General features: G+C 25.1%; 1 protein-coding gene across 1 annotated transcript; it reads right to left on the minus strand.

Annotated features, from left to right (window-relative positions):
- Nucleotides 1-933: 933 nt before the first annotated feature.
- LOC135929974 (uncharacterized) lies at nt 934-18,209 on the minus strand. The gene is made up of 3 exons (XM_065466730.1): nt 18,023-18,209; nt 3,026-3,181; nt 934-1,181 (listed from the first exon to the last, which is right to left on the minus strand). The coding sequence occupies exons 1-3, from the start codon at nt 18,084-18,086 to the stop codon at nt 1,045-1,047; spliced, it is 357 nt and encodes a 118-aa protein (XP_065322802.1). The 5' UTR covers nt 18,087-18,209; the 3' UTR covers nt 934-1,044.
- Between the last annotated feature and the right edge of the window lie 503 nt (nt 18,210-18,712).

The following is an 18,712-nucleotide window of genomic DNA, read 5'->3' on the forward strand; positions in this document are numbered from 1 at the left end:
TATTTGGGAAATATGGCCGAAGAAAATTGTTAGGATCTTTATATTATTTTTTCGTTTTTAGTTTGGGGTCGATATAGTCTTGACTTAAGACTAAGAATTTACTACCAAAAAGATAATTTTTCCTTTCCTTTTGAATTCCAAAAAATATTATAGTAACTTCTTTTTTTAAAATTCATATACATAGATCTACTTTATAAGAAAACATTATTTACAGGTACAAATTATAAAACAATTATCTAATATTAGGTATAAACTAATTTTATTTAATGGGTATTTCCAAAAGGTTCGAAACTTAAAGATATTAAAAGTTGATTTACAATTTTAAAGATAATAAAACTAGTGTTGTTAAACGGCTCGTTTTGAGCCGATTTCTAAGGCTAACTCAATATTTTAGCCAGAAAAATATATTTTAGGCCCCTGAGATTTTGATACTATATGTCTAGACCTTTGTTCCTTCTATGAACAAAATCTTTAGGCTTAATAATTTTTCTAGATAAAATATTGAGTTAGCCGTTTTTAAAAATCGGCTTAAAACGAACCGCTTAACAACACTAAATAAAACTGGGCCAATAAATTGGTGTTAAATATTTTAATGCGCATTAGGGCGGACCTGCCCGTAAAACCGGAAAAATTTACAAGGCGATCCAGCAACTTTGCTCGTAGACGACTGAAATATTTGGACATCTATAAGCGAAATCTAGAAGTTTATGCAATATTATTTTGGCAATAACCTGAATCTGAAACATCACTAAACACATTCATTGCTGGCGTTTTATAAAAAAAACAACAGGCGACTCAATTCCTAAGCATTTATAAATATTTGCCTTCATAGTTTGTTTTTTCTCCCTGAAAAAAGTTTCGTATACCCTAATAGTAAATTTTATTATATAATAATTTTTAATATAAGATTTTTAATATCTACAAATTGTTGATTTCTATTAATTAATATTTTGAATAAACAATATCCCCATCATTAATATATTCATTTTATTTTAATAACATATTAGAAAATTTGAAAATAAATTCGTGGGATATATTTTTTAATTATGATATTTTGCATTTCGATTCGCAAGATTTGGGACAATACATGAGTTGAGCTCCTGAACATTCCTCATTCTCAACAACCAATTTACAGATTTCAGGGTGATCCAAGCATTTAAACTTTTTATCATCTACTGGGTCTTTATATATTTTTGGTATTTTTAGTAAGTGTAATATAATAGTCAAAAAATAATTGATTAATTTCTTATAAAATATACAGGGTCTCCCATCCAAAAAAAAAAGAAGTCCCAATCAAAAATAGGAAAAGTTTCAATCATAAAAGAAAAGGTCCGATCAAAAAAGGAAAAGTGTCAAAAAAACTGGAAAAGGTCCAATCAAAAAAGGAAAGTCACTCAAAAAAGTACACTTCCCCAAAAGGAAAGGAAAATTTCCATTCAAAAAAGGAAAATCAATATATATTTATTCTTACTATATCTTTTATCAATTTATTTTTCTTCTTTCTTTTGTCTTTTTAAAATAATTTATAAATTTTCCGTTATTTTTCTTCACATCTCTACTCCATATTTTTACCAATCTTTACTTTTATTTTGACTTTTCATGATTTTTTCTCCTTATATTGTAATCTTTTAAATACATTTCTAACCTTGTCAATCTCTTTAAGTCATTTTTAATCTTGATTTTTTTTCATTTTTGATAATTCTTTTTAGGAATTATATTTAATTTTCACTAAATTTTTGGCAGACAATTTTTTTATAATAGAATTTTTTACATATCAGATTATTTAATTGCAATTTCTAAATTTAATTAATTGTTTGATTATAAGGTACCTTTTTAAAATTAAATAAGTTTGAACTGTAATACCAAACGATATGTAAATTAATAAAATATAATCATTTTTAAATTCTTCTTTTTTAAATTTTAATATTTATGCAAGAAGTGATGCAATATTTTTGATACTATCTTTTTTTAACGCGTCAATTATTAGAGCTTTTGTTTCACTATTAATGTTTTTCCCCTTGTTTTTACCATATCTTCATAATTTTATTTCTTAAAACAAAAAAATTTCTTTTTAAGACATAACTCAACAAATGGAAGGAATGACAAAAAAGACTAAAATTCATTAAATTATAACATTTACCTCATTTTTACGTTTAACGATTCATAAATTAAAGAATATAATCTTAAATATAACTTTATTTAAAAGTAAAAATGCATCTTGTCTAAATATTTAAATTTTAAAAATGAGAATTTAAAAATGATTTTATTTTATTAATTTACATGTTTAGTATTTCAGTTCTAACTTATTTAATTTTAAAAAGGTACATTATAACCAAACTATTAATTTAATTTAGCAATTGTAATTAAATAATTTAATATGCAAAAAATTGTCTGCCAAAAATTTAATAAAAATTAAAAACTAAAAAAAACTATCAAATGAGAAGAAAAAAATTGAGAAAATGTCAAAGAAATAAAAATTAAAAATGACTTCAAGAAATTGGAAAGGTTATAAATGATGTAAAAGATACAATATAAGGAGATTTAATCATAAAAAGAATATTGTATGTATGATGAAAAAATGTAAAGAATTGTTAAAAAAAATGGAGCAGAGAGATGAAGAAAAATAACGGGAAATTTATAAATTATTTTTAAAAAGACAAAAGAATTATCAAAAATGACTAGAAAAATAAATTGAAAAAAGATTAAAGTAAAAAATCGCAAAAAGTTAAAAATAAAATAAAAAGGAATAACAAAAATAAATAAAAATTTTAAAAAAATTGACAAGAAAAAAAATTTAAAAAATTGCATTTTCCTTTTTTGATTGACACTTTTCTTTTTTTGATTGAACCTTTTCCTTTTTTGTTTGACACTTTTCCTTTTTTGATCGGACTATTTACTAAACCTTTAAGACTTTTCCTTTTTTTGATTGACACTTTTCCTTTTATGATTTTCCTTTTAGAATAAGAAACCGTGTGGCTTATTTTCTTATTTTTTGTTTAACAAATCATATTTTAAATTTTTTTACCATATTTGCAAACAGAATTACAAGATCTTTTACAATATTTTCCGATGGCTGGACACAAACCCCCACGGGTCACCTGGAAGCAAGTGTTAGGATCATATATATCCACGCATTCAACTTTATCCTGATTTTTCGGATCGGTATTAGTATAATCCTTGGCTTAATTTTATTTTATTTAAAAAAAAAATTTAATGTATCTGAAATTAATTCTTTTTAATTCAAGACAAGTTTTTGTTTTACACCAATGGGCAGAGTTGGGCAGTACCGCGAATACTTGTATCTAAGATACAAGATACAAGATCCTTTTGTATCTTGTACTCAGTATCTTATTGACATTTTTAATAAGATACTAGTATCTGTATCTAAGATCCTTGATTTTGAAAAGAATCTTGTATCTTTTTCATTTTCTTTAAAAAGATACAGATACAGATACATATTTTTTTTAATATTCATGTTTAGAACATTTACATATCACACACAATGTAACTTTATTTTCTGGAAATCTTGTATTATTTTTTTTATTTTTTGCTATATTTTAAATATATTGATAACCAAAATTAGTTGGAAATTTTACAGATCACAAAGATAGATATATTAAAAATAACAACACCAAAAATAAGAAAAGGATATATTTTATATGAAATATTTTTTAATTTGTAGAATGTTTAACATATATAGTAGTGAAGATGAAATTATAGAGATAGGTACTCCTGAATCAAATCCGAATCTGAAAATTCTAGATGGAAAATTTTATAAAGTAATTCATGTGAAAAAGGACAAGGTACAAGCCGAATGTCAAAATTGCACAAGTAAAAAAGTTATAAAAGGTTGAACAAACTCCTCTACAAACTTTGTTAAACATATTAAAGTATAGTATACATTTTTATTTTATAATTATTAACATAATATTACCTATACATAAGTCCCTCTTAGATAATTGTTATTAAAAATTTTTATAGAAGATGGATGGTTGATTATCAAATTAAAATCATTTTTGGATATATACCGATACCACTTTCTAGAGGTCGATTTGATCCGATATTCTCGATATTAAATTTATATCGGCCGATTACCGATCCGATATCATATATAATTTTGTATTCTGTAAAGTTACCAATGGTTTTAATTTTTAATATACTTTTTATTAGTATAACATCTATAATTTAACTATACCATAACTTATGTCATTTAAATATATTATAATGATCAGTTATAGTTTATATTCAATTCGATTGCAATTCTAAAAGTATATAAAATATTTTTATTGTTAAATCACTTTTATATAATAAGTAACAACATTAATCTATATACATATTAAGTAATAAACAATTATATTATGAAATTGAAATAAATATTTAAAATAATATTTAACATTAATATAGCGAAGATTTCTTTTTAGAAATACCAATATTTCCAATTTATCAGATGTCAGCTTGCGGCGATAGTAACTGTCAATATCACCAGCTTCACTAAAAACAGATTCTGAAGAGATTATTGCACACTTTTATAAACAGAATGCGCAAAAAAATAACAATATGAATGTTTATTAATTATTTGTTATTATTAAAAAAATATACATAAAAATGGATTTCGATTTTATTTATAAAAATAAACAATTTCAGATATAACTATTTTTTTTAATTTTATAACATTTTAATTTTGTTCGGATCAAATTTTATAATATTGACCGATAACCGATATTTTATGGGTAAAATATGGGCCCGATGCGATCCGATAAAAAATATCGACACATCCCTAATATATTTTATATTTAATTATTTTAGAAAGTTCTAATTAAAGGAAATATTTAAGCTACAATTGATATATAATATTAGATAATTTTAAAAGGCTCTTAATAAAATAATTATAATAAGGTAGAATTTAACTTTATTAGTTACTTTTATTTATTTATGATATAAGTAAAATTACATTACAGTATTTATTTACAAAATTTAATCAATTTAAAATGCATTAAAGAAAATTGCTATGTAATTAACAATTAAATATAATGTTGTACATTATTTTCATATTTTTTATATATAATTAATGATTTTGCAAGAAATATATAAAAAAAATTTGAAAAGAGATTTAAATGATATTTATATATATATGATATTACAAATGCAAGAATTAATAAGTCAAATTAGAAAATATATCTAATTAAATACATAAATATCACAAACAAGTAATGATAAATACTTATCAAAGATAATGAATAAAATAAAACTAGTATATTTTTTTTAGAGATGCCATTTAGCCATATACTCCGAATATAATCTATATTTAAAACAACAGAAAATAACCTGCAAATTCTAATTAACTATTTGATTTAATTTTTTTCCTTATTTGCACATTTTCAACTACAATTAAATACTACTCTCCCTTCCCTGTTTATACTATTAATGCGCAAAAATTAATATTAAAATCTCTGGTTATTATAATTTTTTTTTGTGAATACGAATGATTTTATTAAATTTCTTTTTACATAAAACCTAGTCATCAATAAATATTTTATTAATTATTGCAAATATTCATTTTTATATGTGTATGCTATGTTCTTCACAAATAAATAATAAAAACTGTATTTTATACACTATTCAAATTTAATTGGTAATGATAATTTAAAAGTATCTTGTATTTAAGATACTCTAATTTAGTAAAAGATACAAGTATCTTTTATCTTGTATCTTTTTGATAATTTGAAAAAGATACTAGTATCTGTATCTAAGATTCATTTTTTTATAAAGAATCTGTATCTGTATCTAGATTCTTTTTCCAGAGGACCTGCCCAACTCTGCCAATGGGTGATCAAAATATGGTAGGGAAGACCATGGGGCTAGTCGGTAAGTAGGAAGCTTGTCCAGCAATTTTTTATTATACAGGGTTTCCCATTAAAAAAAGGAAAGGTCCCAATAAAAAAAGGAAAAGTTTCAATCATAAAAGGAAAAGGTCCGATCAAAAATGGAAAAGGTTAAATCAAAAAAGGAAAAGTGTCAATCAAAAAAGGAAAATTCCCAAAAAGAAAGGAAAAGTCCGATCAAAAAAGGAAAAGTGTCAAACAAAAAAGGAAAAGGTTCAATCAAAAAAGGAAAAGTGTCAAACAAAAAGGGAAAATATCCAATTAAAAAAGGAAAAGTGTCAATCGAAAAAGGAAAATTCCCAAAAGAAAAGGAAAAGTGTCTATCAAAAGAGGAAAATTCCCATTCAAAAAAGGAAAATCATAATTTTTTTTAATTTTTTTAAAAAAATATATAAATTTTTAATTTTTATTTATTCTTGTCATTCCTTCTTATTTTATTTATAACTTTTTGCGATTTCTTTACTTTATTTGTATCTTTTCTCATTTATTTTTCTAACTATATTATTTCTCAATTTTTTCTTCTTCTCATTTTTGATAATTCTTTTGTATTTTTAAAAATAATTTATAAATTTAGGTCCATTATTTTAACAATTCATTACGTTTTTTTTTCATCATACATATGACGTAATTTTTAAAGGGATCATAAATATCCGGGATCTTAACGGGATTTAAAGGGATCCCTCTAAAATTTCAATTTTTTAAAGGATAAAGATCTAATTATTACGTTTGAACCATGATATAGAAGAATCTTATTTTAAAAAGCGTTTTCCGCGCGTTTCGTTTATTAATTTTATTGTTATTCATTAATTTTCAATGTTGTTTTTTTTGGCCCTATGAAATAAGATATGTCTAATATAGGGTATCAATCGATAGCTAATCAAAAGATCTATTCAGGAATTCAATCTCTCCCCTATAATGGGCTGATCTAGGTCTTGGGAGGTCAGAAATTTTTTATCAATATAAAATATCGATATGGGTATCAAATAAAAGCTAATTTTAATATGGCTTGACTGAAAGTCTTCATTCTTGGTCTTGATGGGTATGACTTTGTCTGGGGTGTAGGGGTAAAGGGGGGGTGTGTAAAGAATAATTTTTTTTGATGATAAGGATATCAAATAAAAGCTAAATTTGATATCGTTTGACTGAAAGTCTTCATTCTTGGTCTTGATGGGTATGACTTGGTCTGGGGGGGGGGTAGGGGTAGAGGTGGGGTGTAAAATATAATATTTTTTTGATATGGGTATCAAATAAAAGCTAAATTTAATATGGTTTGACCGAAAGTCTTCATTCTTGGTCTTGATTGGTATGACTTGGTCTGGGGGGGGGTAGGGGTAGAGGGGGGTGTAAAAAATAATTTTTTTTGGATATTGGTATCAAATAAGAGCTAATAAAAATATTTTTTTTATTGTAATAATAATAATCACTCATAGAGGGCGGGTCTAGGTCTTGGGGGGTCAGGAATATTTTATCAAAACAAAATATCGATATGGTTATTAATTAAAATCTAATTTAAATATCTTTAGATTGAAATTATTATTTTTTGTTTTGTGGGTATGACTGTCAGGCCCTAAACATACAGGGTTTCCCATTCAAAAAAGGAAAAGTTTCAATCTTATAAGTTATAATTCCCGTTCATAAAGGAAAATCGTAATTTTTTATAATTCTTTTAAAATAATTATAAATTTTTCAATTTTTCTTAAATTTTATTTATTTTTGTCATTCCTTCTTATTTTATTTCTAACTTTTTGCGATTTCTTTACTTAATTTGTATCTTTTCTCAATCTATTTTTCTTACTATATCTTTTCCCAATTTTTTTTCTTCTCATTTTTGATAATTCTTCTAAGTATATTTAATTTTCACTTAATTTTTGGCAAACAACTTTTTTTATTATAATTTTTTACATATTAAATTATTTAATTACAATTACGATATATATTTAATATAGTACGAAACAAAAATTTATATTAATCATTAATAATTTCTCCCCTTCTACATTTTGGAATATATGTCTCCATATTTCTAAAATATTACTTGCTATTTTCTTTAGATATTTCCCTTTCTCCATGCTCTATATAACGAATTAATTCTTCCTCGTTACTAGGATCTTTATTTCTGACAAAATCCTTCCATTGAAAAAACACATTCTCAATAGGATTAAGATACGGACTTTAGGGTGGTAAATATTTCAATGTATGTCCTTTTCTTTCGATCGATTCCCTAATTGAATGGATGAAATGGAACATTGTCCATCACAAAATCATATATATCATGTTACCTACTTCAAAATGATTTAATATTTCATTTATAAAGTTGCTAAAATATATAGCATTGCAAGGGCCATCAAGAACGAATCTAAATATTCCTGCAATTGTGAGAGCCGCAATGATAGTATAATTTATTGTCTTTATCCCTTGAACATTTTTATTTGCCTTTATATTTATTTGTGAATATCTATATAATCGCCTCATTCATATTGAAAACCCGCTCTCATCGATAAATATTAATTTTTCATTCATATATGCTACATCTACAAACCAATTCGCGTATTCTTTGCGAATAGATTCGGTATTTTCTCTAACTGAACGTAGTGATACTCTTTTAAAGCTGTACCTAAATCCTGAGAGTAACCTTGATAATGTATTTTTTGATATTTCCACATCATATCTTTCTTTAATCATTTCACGTAACCTTTTTAAGGATAAAGTGCAATCCAAATTTATACAATTTAATATATATTCTTCTTGCTCTTGATTTAATTTCTTGCATGCACATGAACCTCCTTTGGGCAAGCTATATTTTATTCCATTTTTGAGATGAGAGTATATTTAATATTTGTCACTGTCTTATAGCTTACTTTAACGATGCTATATTTTTGATACTATCTTTTTTTAAAGCGTCAATTATTAGAGCTTTTGTTTCACTGTTAAAATTTTTTTCCCTTTTTACCATATCTTCATAATTTTATTTTTTAAAATAAAAAAATTTTTTTTATATACTCAACAAATGGAAGTGAAAAAAGACTAAAATATTTTAGATTATAACATTTACCTCATTTTACGTTTAATTTTTCATAAATCAAAATAGTTTAAAAGATAATTACAAAAAAATTATTAACTTGCTAAAAAGTATAAATGCGTCTTGAATAAATATTAAAATTTTAAAAATATAAGAATTTTAAAATGATTATATTTTATTAATTTACATATTGTTTGGTATTACAGTTCAAACTTATTTATTATAACCAAACGATTAATTTAATAATGCATGTATGTAAAAAATAATCTGCCAAAAAAAATAATATAATTTTAAAAAAGAATTATCAAAAATGAGAAGAAAAAAAATTGAGAAAAGATATAGTAAGAAAAATAGATTGAGAAAAGATACAAATAAAGTAAAGAAATCGCAAAAAGTTAGAAATAAAATAATAAGGAATGACAAAAATAAATAAAATTTAAGAAAAATTGAAAAATTTATAATTATTTTAAATAAATTATAAAAAATTACGATTTTCCTTTATGAACGGGAATTATACTTATAAGATTGAAACTTTTCCTTTTTTGATTAGATCTTTTCCTTTTTTGAATGGGAAACCCTGTATGTTGAGGGCCTGACAGTCATACCCATTAAGACAAAAAATGAATAATTTCAATCTAAAGATATTTAAATTAGATTTTATTTAATACCCATATCAATATTTTGTGGTGATAAAATATTCCTGACCCCCCAAGACCTAAACCCGCCCTCTATGAGTGATTATTATTATTACAATAAAAAAAATATTTTTATTAGCTCTTATTTGATACCAATATCCAAAAAAAATTATTTTTTACACCCCCCTCCCTCTACCCATACTCCCCAGACCAAGTCATACCCATCAAGACCAAGAATGAAGACTTTCAGTCAAACCATATAAAAATTAGCTTTTATTTGATATCCTTATCATCAAAAAAAATTATTTTTTAAACCCCCCCTCTACCCCTACACCCCAGACGAAGTAATACCCATCAAGACCAAGAATGAAGGCTTTCAGTCAAACCATATTAAAATTAGCTTTTATTTGATACCCATATCGATATTTTATATTGATAAAAATATTTCTGACCCCTCAAAACCTAGACCAGCCCATTATGGGGGAGAGATTGAATTTCAGTTGCATAGATCTTTTGATTAGTATCGATTGATACCCTATATTAGACATATCTTATTTCATTAGGCCAAAAAAACAACATTGAAAATTAATGAATAACAATAAAATTAAAAAACGAAACGAAACACGCGGAAAACGCTTTTTAAAATAGGATTCTTCTATATCATGGTTCTAACGTGATATGCCGTATAGTTCTTTATCCTTTAAAAAATTAAAATAATTACGACATATGTACGATGAAAAAAAAACGTAATGAATTGTTAAAAAAATACCTAAATTTATAAATTATTTTTAAAAATACAAAAGAATTATCAAAAATGAGAAGAAAAAAAAATTGAGAAAAAATATAGTAAGAAAAATAAATTGAGAAAAGATACAAATAAAGTAAAGAAATCGCAAACTGTTAAAAATAAAATAAGAAGGAATGACAAAAATAAATAAAAATGGAAAAATTTATAATTTTTTTAAAAAAAATTAAAAAAATTATGATTTCCTTTTTTAAATGGGAATTTTTTATTTCTGATTGACATTTTCCTTTTCTTTTGGAAATTTGACACTTTTCCTTTTTGTTTGACACTTTTCCTTTTTTGATTGGACTTTTCCTTTCTTTTTGGGAATTTTCCTTTTCTGATTGACACTTTTCCTTTTTTGTTTGGACCTTTTCCTTTTTGATTGAACCCAGGCGCGTACGCAGCGGGGGGGGACAGGGGGACAAATCCCCCCCCCCCCCCCCAAAGCCAAAAAATGCAGATGCCGGATTATATTTTTCAAAAATATTATTGTTAATATTAATTTATATTTGTTAATATTTATTCTTATCTCATATATACATATATATATTTAATTACATTTATTTATCACATTCATCTACTAAGTTATTTTATCAATCAATTTCGATTTCAAGTTTTCCTTGGCGTAATTTACCTATTATTTTCAAATTTTGGTGGCGTAATATTTATCTAAATTTCTAATAAAATAATAATTATCTCTGAAACTCCTTGTCCAACAGGGAGAAAAAAATTGCAAGCTTGTCCAACGAGATCGAGTCTCCGCCACAGTAACAGCTATTTTGGAGTTAGAAGAGCTGATTATTAATGCTATTACTGAAATATCACAATGGCTTGAAAGAAATATTTCCTCAGAAGCAAGAAAATTATTGGATTCAATACTTATTCCAAATTTTTTTTCTCATTAGAATGTATTATTTAATTATACAACTATTTTATGTAATACTTTTAAAAACATAACATTGACTTGATTAAGAAAATGAGAATAGCGGAGAGCATTTTATTAGAACTCAAGGAAATTAGAGCTAATGTTGATGAAGAATTTCATATTTTATATGTTATTGTTGAGTCAAAAGCAGAGGTATACCTGTTTAATATTTGTCCCCCTCGACTTGCAGCAAGCAAGCTCATCATCAAAACATTAATATAGGATCAGTAGAAGAGTATTATAAAACAAATGTCCCCTCTCCCAACCTTTTTCATATGGTGATAGAAAAAAAATATAAATATTTGTTATATTTTTATCATGAAGATGTTAAAATATCTTATGATGCCTTATTAGCTGAATAACTATGATTAAAAGATTAACTATGGTTGATACAGTCCCAAAAAATGCTATGGATGCTTTTTATTTCAAACACATTTTAGATTATACTCCCAATTATTAAAATGGTTATATATATATTAGCAGCTCTTTAGTAAACTAATGAGAGAACATTCACTTTTTTAAGAAGAATAACAGAGCCTTGCAGAGGTACCATTTGCAGGACCAGGCCCAGATTTTTTTTAAAAAATTTTTCCGGCCCGGTCAGGTCCGGCCCGGCTAGCCCAGTCCGAATTTTTTAAAATAAATTATATTTATTTTTGATATTTATAGCGAATAATGGCGATTTCAAATATTTGGTTTTAAAATATACAACTAGGCTCGGATATTTTTTCTTAAAAAATTTTCAGGCCCAGCCCGGGTGTTTTTTTTAAAAAAAATTACGAGCCCGGCCCGGGTATATTTAAAAAAATTAAAATTCGGGGGCCGGGCCTGCAAGTCTGTGAAAAACATACCTATGAAATACAACATCTGAAAGTAGATTGAATGATTTGGATCTTTTGAATATTCATAGACATTTAACGCCAAGCAAGGATTGATAATTGAAAAATTAGCTCAAAACATACAAAATACAATTATTCCTAAGAAACTTTTTGTGTATTAATTTATATTTACAACATTTTAATTTTTTATACTTTATATATTTTAAAAGCTCAAAAAATTCAAATTTCAATTTTGGGTCATTTAAGTGATTCATATCGTGGGTTATATTCACTTTATATTTTATGATTCACATTTAAATGCCGGTTTATATATATAATTTTTTTAATTCACATTAGTTTAAAATTGTGTATTAGAAAAGTTATTAATCCTAGTAAATTTATGCTTAGTATTTTTAATTAAAAATATTATTTCTTAAAAAAATTTATTATCCCCCCCCCCCCAGACCAAATTCCTGCGTACGCGCCTGATTGAACCTTTTCCTTTTATGATCGGACCTTTTCCTTTTATGATTGAAACTTTTAATTTTTTGATTGGGACTTTTCCTTTTATGATTGAAACTTTTCCTTTTTTGATTGGGACTTTTCCTTTTTTGAATGGGAAACCCTGTAAAACCCAGAAAATTTAATTATTTTTGTTTATAAGATTTTAAATGATTTTATTATCACGAAATTCTGATTTTCAATACGAATAAGTGGGAAAGATTTACGATGATTCATTTTGAGTTTAATTTAAAAAAAAAAATTAATACATTTATTTAAGCTAAATTGACCGCGCCTTTATATGAACTGTTAGAGAAAAAATGTACATTTTGATTGGAAAAATGAACAAGAATTGACCTTTGAGACATTAAAATTGAAAGTGGGAAGGGGATCCCATCTTGTTGTGTTTTAATAATGAAATAGAAGTAATCTTAATCGAAACATAGGTGTTTGTGTGAAGCATTGTTACATTAATCCCAAAATATAACAAGTTACTTTTATATCTTGAATAAAAAAAACTTTATCACTATAAATTTTGAATTAAAAAGAAACAATTTTTCATTAATTTTGGTTTTAAGAATAGTTTAAACCATGATTGAATTAATTTTGCCCCAGGAATGATTAATTTTGACAATAAATACTTTTTTTTACTAAACTTTAAAATTTGCTCTTAAAAATTTACTAAGACACTTGAGCTTAAATTGTAATAATTAAATTCGAACTACACTTCTTTTAAACTGAATATATAAGATTAATAAAATAAAAACATTATGCCGTTTTCTGACCCTTTAATTTTTTTTTTTTAAAAATATAAAAATTATTAATGAAAAATATTTTTTTTACTCACCAATAGCATCGATTCCTGATCCAGAGGAATCGAATCCAGAGGAATTGAATCCAGAGAAATTTAGGATTAACATGAGAAAAATGGCCAAAAATTTATTCATTATTTTTAAAATAAAAAAAATGATATTAAATAAAGGATGTTTATAGCTCAGTCTAGTTATATAATTTTTTTTAATGACGTATATTTCAAAGAAATTCTTTAATTTTTTCAAAAATTTTGTTTATACAATGTTATTGTTTGTTTAAAGTAGGTGAATAGGGGGAGGGGTGGGGGGGGGTATTCTTATTAAAAAGATTTTTTTAAAATATTATAAACATTTCCAATAATTTTTGCATATATTATTTATTTAGTAAAAAAAACATATTAATTCTTGCAAATTAAGCAATTTCATCATCCTTCACAATAATGCACATTGAGAAACTATTCGCCTTATATCTTAAAAACTGCTCAACAAAAATAAATGAAATATGAAATATATATTTGAGGCTATTGAAATATCTAGATCATAATAATTAACCGTTTTAATGTAATATCAAATTTAACCTGGCTGAAGTGTTATAGTCCCACTTGAGTATTGCAGGGTTTAAAATACAATAGAAAAATACAATGGATTTTATAAGAGATTTAATCAAGGGAATATTCAGATTATATTTCAAAAAATAAAGATTTATCTTTATTAAAGTGAGTCTGAGAGTTTAATAATGGATAAATAACGGCATAATAATTTTTATCCACAAATATAGCTAAAAATCTTTAGTCAGTATTAAATCAAAACTGGTGAATTTTAACAGTTGTGAATTCTCGAGGTTATAACTTTGGTCAGTAAAAAAAATATGAGAATTCTTTTAAAAGCAAAAATATAATCTAAATTTACTAAAATATACAACTATAAGAAAAACTTAAAAATTTAGCCCTTCCAAAATAATAATGAATTAGGGCACTAGGCAGTTAAAAGAAAGCACTAGTGTTTTGCAGAAAAAGTTATTTTGAAATATATTTGAGCATTGAGATCATATCACAAGCTATAACTCAATTATGTATAATATGAGGCATGTCAATTTTGTCGATTTAATAATAAAAGTAGAAATGTTACTATCATCATCTACTAGCTTATATTTGAGATTTTTCTGAATTATTGTGTAGAGAATGCCCTTAATTACAATTTCTAAACCTCTGTACCAATTTTTAAAAACACCAATTAACTAGTGTTGTTAAAAAACCCGATTAACATTTTAGCTAAAATAATATATTATGTAGGCATCGAAATTTGGTAAACAGATGTCCAAGTATTTCTGCTAGCTATGTGCAAAATCTTTAGGTTTACACAATGTTATTTTGGTTATAAACTTAATCTGGCCGTTTTTTAAAAATCTAATCGGGGTTTTTAAACACCACTACACGTAATAATAGAGTCACTAGGGGGAGGGGAGGCGTGCATGGGCTCGAGACCTCTAAAAAATTTGAATTTTTCATACCCAAAAAAGGGTCATTTTGAAAATGTTAGCTTTAAAAAAAAGGGTCATTTTGAAATAATTTTCAAAAAAATTTTTCTGAGTCTCTTGACATTATAAAATGACACTCCTGCCGGGTAATAAAAACTCCACCAAAATAATAGGGTTTTTTTTTAACCTACATCGGAAAACAAGAAAAAAATTAACACCAGTATAAAGAAAACATGCGATTAAATTTTTTTTAAAGGAATTATTTCTCTTATTCAAACCATTTCGACTTATTATGTCTGAAATGTTGATTGGACAATTTTAAACCTCATTGAAATATGTATGGTCCGTTAGTTGTCATTAAACATTTTAAATTGTAACATTTGAAATAATGTTATAAGATAAAAATTATTGATTGTAAATAGGGAGATACCGAATTAAATTTGTCTGGAATTGAAAAATTGATAATATTAGAGCAAAAAAATTTCCTACAAAGTAAGCGCTGTGCTATTGTATTTATTTAAAACCAGATTTAGAAATATTAATAAAACATGAACCCAAAAAGAAAACATCTCAAATTATGTTGATCATTAATGCATATAAATTCACGGATCAGATCGATTGCAAGCCAATTTCTAGCCCCATAATAAATATTTACTTAATTATATTAAACCAATACAAATGAAATTTTGAGCATTTTAAAAGTCCCATATGATATTATCAATAATAATAAAAAATTATTTGCAAACTTTGCACTGCCAAAACTCCATAGATGTAAAGGAAAACATTAAAATTCTTTAATTTTTTTTAGGGGGGGGGATCTAATTGGGATGGATTAGATATAAAAAACTAAAAACTTTCTCTAGGAATGGACGGGTGTTAAACAATGGATTTAATCTAGGGATTTTAATCATGAATGTAATATAAAAAATCCTTCTAAAAAGGAAAAAATAGTTAAAGAATGAAAAATAGATATAATAAATAGGGGGATGTAAAAAACAAAAAATAAATATAAAACAAAATGCTTACAAATAATTTTTAACGAAACGATGGCAACATCCTGGAAAAACAATCAAAATAATTATAAAAAAAATACAAACAGAATTGTCTATAGTAGATGATTGTGTTACCCGAGGGAACCGGGATTCATAGAAAATTAAGAAATAAGATGTTAATAATATTACATGCCGGTCATTAAGACATTGAAAGGATGAAACAAAGGGCCCGAAAATTTACATGATGGCCTGGTATGAAATTTTTTTTATATTCCTTGTAATACTTATGCCAACATGCCACATAAAGATGCAGGCGGTAGTTGGACAAAAAACAAGTCGACTGTGGAAACGTTATACACGTCGATTTTTTTTTGATTTAAACAAAGAATCATATTTCTTAGTAGTGGCCTCATATAAATGGATTGAATATGAGTGAAGAGTTCTATGGCTTGGCCATTAATATTGCAATCAAGAAATTACAAAATTTATGGGTAAAATTCGGGATTCCTGAAGTAAATGTCCATGATGATAGTCCAGCTTTCAGGAAATTTTTAACCAGTTGTGAGTCATTTATTGAATTTTTATAGGCTGATATTTTTTTTATAGTTACGCGAAAAATGTATCATTTTGTCCCATGTTCCTAAAGAAGGGGGGGGGCGTGTTGTAATATTATTTATAACTATACCTAAAACGAATTATTGGTTATTCGATTCGTATTTTATTAATACAAATAAAGGAAATATATTATTCGTCGAATAATTTTTATCCATTATTCTAAATTATTCGTTTTTCATATTATCAAAATTTATCGTATATAGCGACATTATTAGTAAATATTCAAAGTATTCGCAATTATTAAAACTTATTCATAAATATTAAAATTATTTTAAGTATTCATTAGGTTCCTTAAAGGAATATTTAATTTTTTTTAACTTTATTTCTGCAAATCACTTATTAAATTTTTAAAGAAGAAAGAATTTGGATCAAATTTTATCTAAAATTTGAAATATGTTTATTAAAAAAAAATCTTTTATTAGATAACCATATATAATTTTCATGCGGAACTTTCAAGATTTTTTTTAAATACATTTACGAATCGAATATTCGACCAATCAAATCGAATATGCGACCAATTAAATCGAATATTAATAATCAAATATGAGTAATGCAAATATGTGATTCGTATTTTTATAGATATAATTAAAATTATAACATTTACTTAATTTTGTTCATTATTTTTATGTTGTTTTTTGAGGTTAATATATGGAAAGAGAAGAAAATGAAAATAATTTTATATTTTCGCGAAAAAAAATCTTTAAAAAATTGTGTATTATTTTTGTTTCATTAATATCATTCGCGTTTTTGTTTTATATAAAAATTAGATATTTCGTTAAAAAGAATAAAAAGTTTTGTCTCAATAAAAATATAGAAAAAATTACATTGAGATAAACTTCTTTTACAACAATAATTTACATCGCCATAGTAGATTGTAAGGATAAACTTCTTTTATAATTACATTTACAACACATTATATGACTAACATTACGTGATTTAGCCCATTTACCAATCATTTATATTTTATAATTACTTAATTTTCATTTACTATATAATAATACCTATTTTAACCTGCTTCAAAGACGCTAAAAAATGTTCAAATCCTCTAAAATATCAGAAATCAAATCTTTTTAAAAAAATCATTACACACCCCCCTCCCCTCATCTTCTTCATAAGATAAAAATTGTATGCTTGGATTTTGGAACCTTGTTAATTTCATAAATAATCCCAAAATATACAACACAGGTTACTTTCATATCTTGAATTGTAAAAAAAACAAATTTATCACAATATTATTAATTTTTGAATTATAAAAAGAGAAACGATTGATTAAGAATATTATCATATTGACAACGTTTTCATTAATTTTGGGTTTTAAAATATTGACTGCTGAATGGTTTAGATCACGATTGAATTAATTTTGCCTCAGGAATAATTAATTGTGACAATAAACACTTGTTTTTTACTATTGAGCTCTAATTGTAATGATTCAATTCGAACTACACTTCTTTTAAACTGAATATAAAAGATTAATAAAATAAAAACATTATGACATTTTCCGACCCTTTAATTTTTTTTAAAAAAAATATGGAAATTAATAACGATAAATATATTTTACTCACCAACAGCATCGAATACAGAGAAATTTAGGATTACCAGGAGAAACATCGTCAAAAATTTATTCATTATTTTTAAAGTAAAAATAAATTATTTGTATTAAATATAGGATGTTTATAGCTCAGCCTTAGTTATATAATTTTTATTAACTCCTTTTAAATTTGTTTAGTGACAGTGTATTTCAGAAATTCTTAATTTTTTTTCAAAAAACAACCTTGTTTATACAGTTTTATTGTTTGTTTAAAGAATTGACGTTTTTGGCTCTAGCGATCTTTTTTAGTTAAGGAGATATTTTTAAATATTATAAACATTTCCAATAATTTTTGCATATATTATTTATTTAGTAAAAAAAACATATTAATTCTTACAAATTAAGCAATTTCATGGTCAAATACGTTCATGGCTCTACCATTGTATATCTTAAAAATTACACACAACCAAACTTCAATAAAATTCTGAATTTAATTAATCGTTATTAAGCAATTTCATGGTCAAATACGTTCATGGCTCTACCATTGTACATCTTAAAAATTACACACAACCAAACTTCAATAAAATTCTGAATTTGATTAATCGTTTCGGTCTTTCGGATAGGAGCATTTTTAGCGATCGTCCGAATTAATTGAAACCAGTGTCGCTCAACGGCTCTATTTTAAAAAACGACTAACTCAATACTCTAGCAAATATTGCCTAAA

Source organism: Gordionus sp. m RMFG-2023, chromosome 5 (assembly GCF_954871325.1).
Source record: "Gordionus sp. m RMFG-2023 chromosome 5, tfGorSpeb1-WG-v2, whole genome shotgun sequence".
Lineage (NCBI taxonomy): Eukaryota > Metazoa > Nematomorpha > Gordioida > Chordodea > Parachordodidae > Gordionus > Gordionus sp. m RMFG-2023.

Coding starts and splice junctions, on each gene's coding strand:
- LOC135929974 (XM_065466730.1), bottom strand. CDS start 18,086: ATGAATAAATTTTTGACGATGTTTCTCCTGGTAATCCTAAATTTCTCT. Junction 3,182..18,022: donor CTCTGTATTCGATGCTGTTG/GTGAGTAAAATA, acceptor AATAAAATTAAG/CCAAGGATTATACTAATACC. Junction 1,182..3,025: donor TAATTCTGTTTGCAAATATG/GTAAAAAAATTT, acceptor AAATATATAAAG/ACCCAGTAGATGATAAAAAG.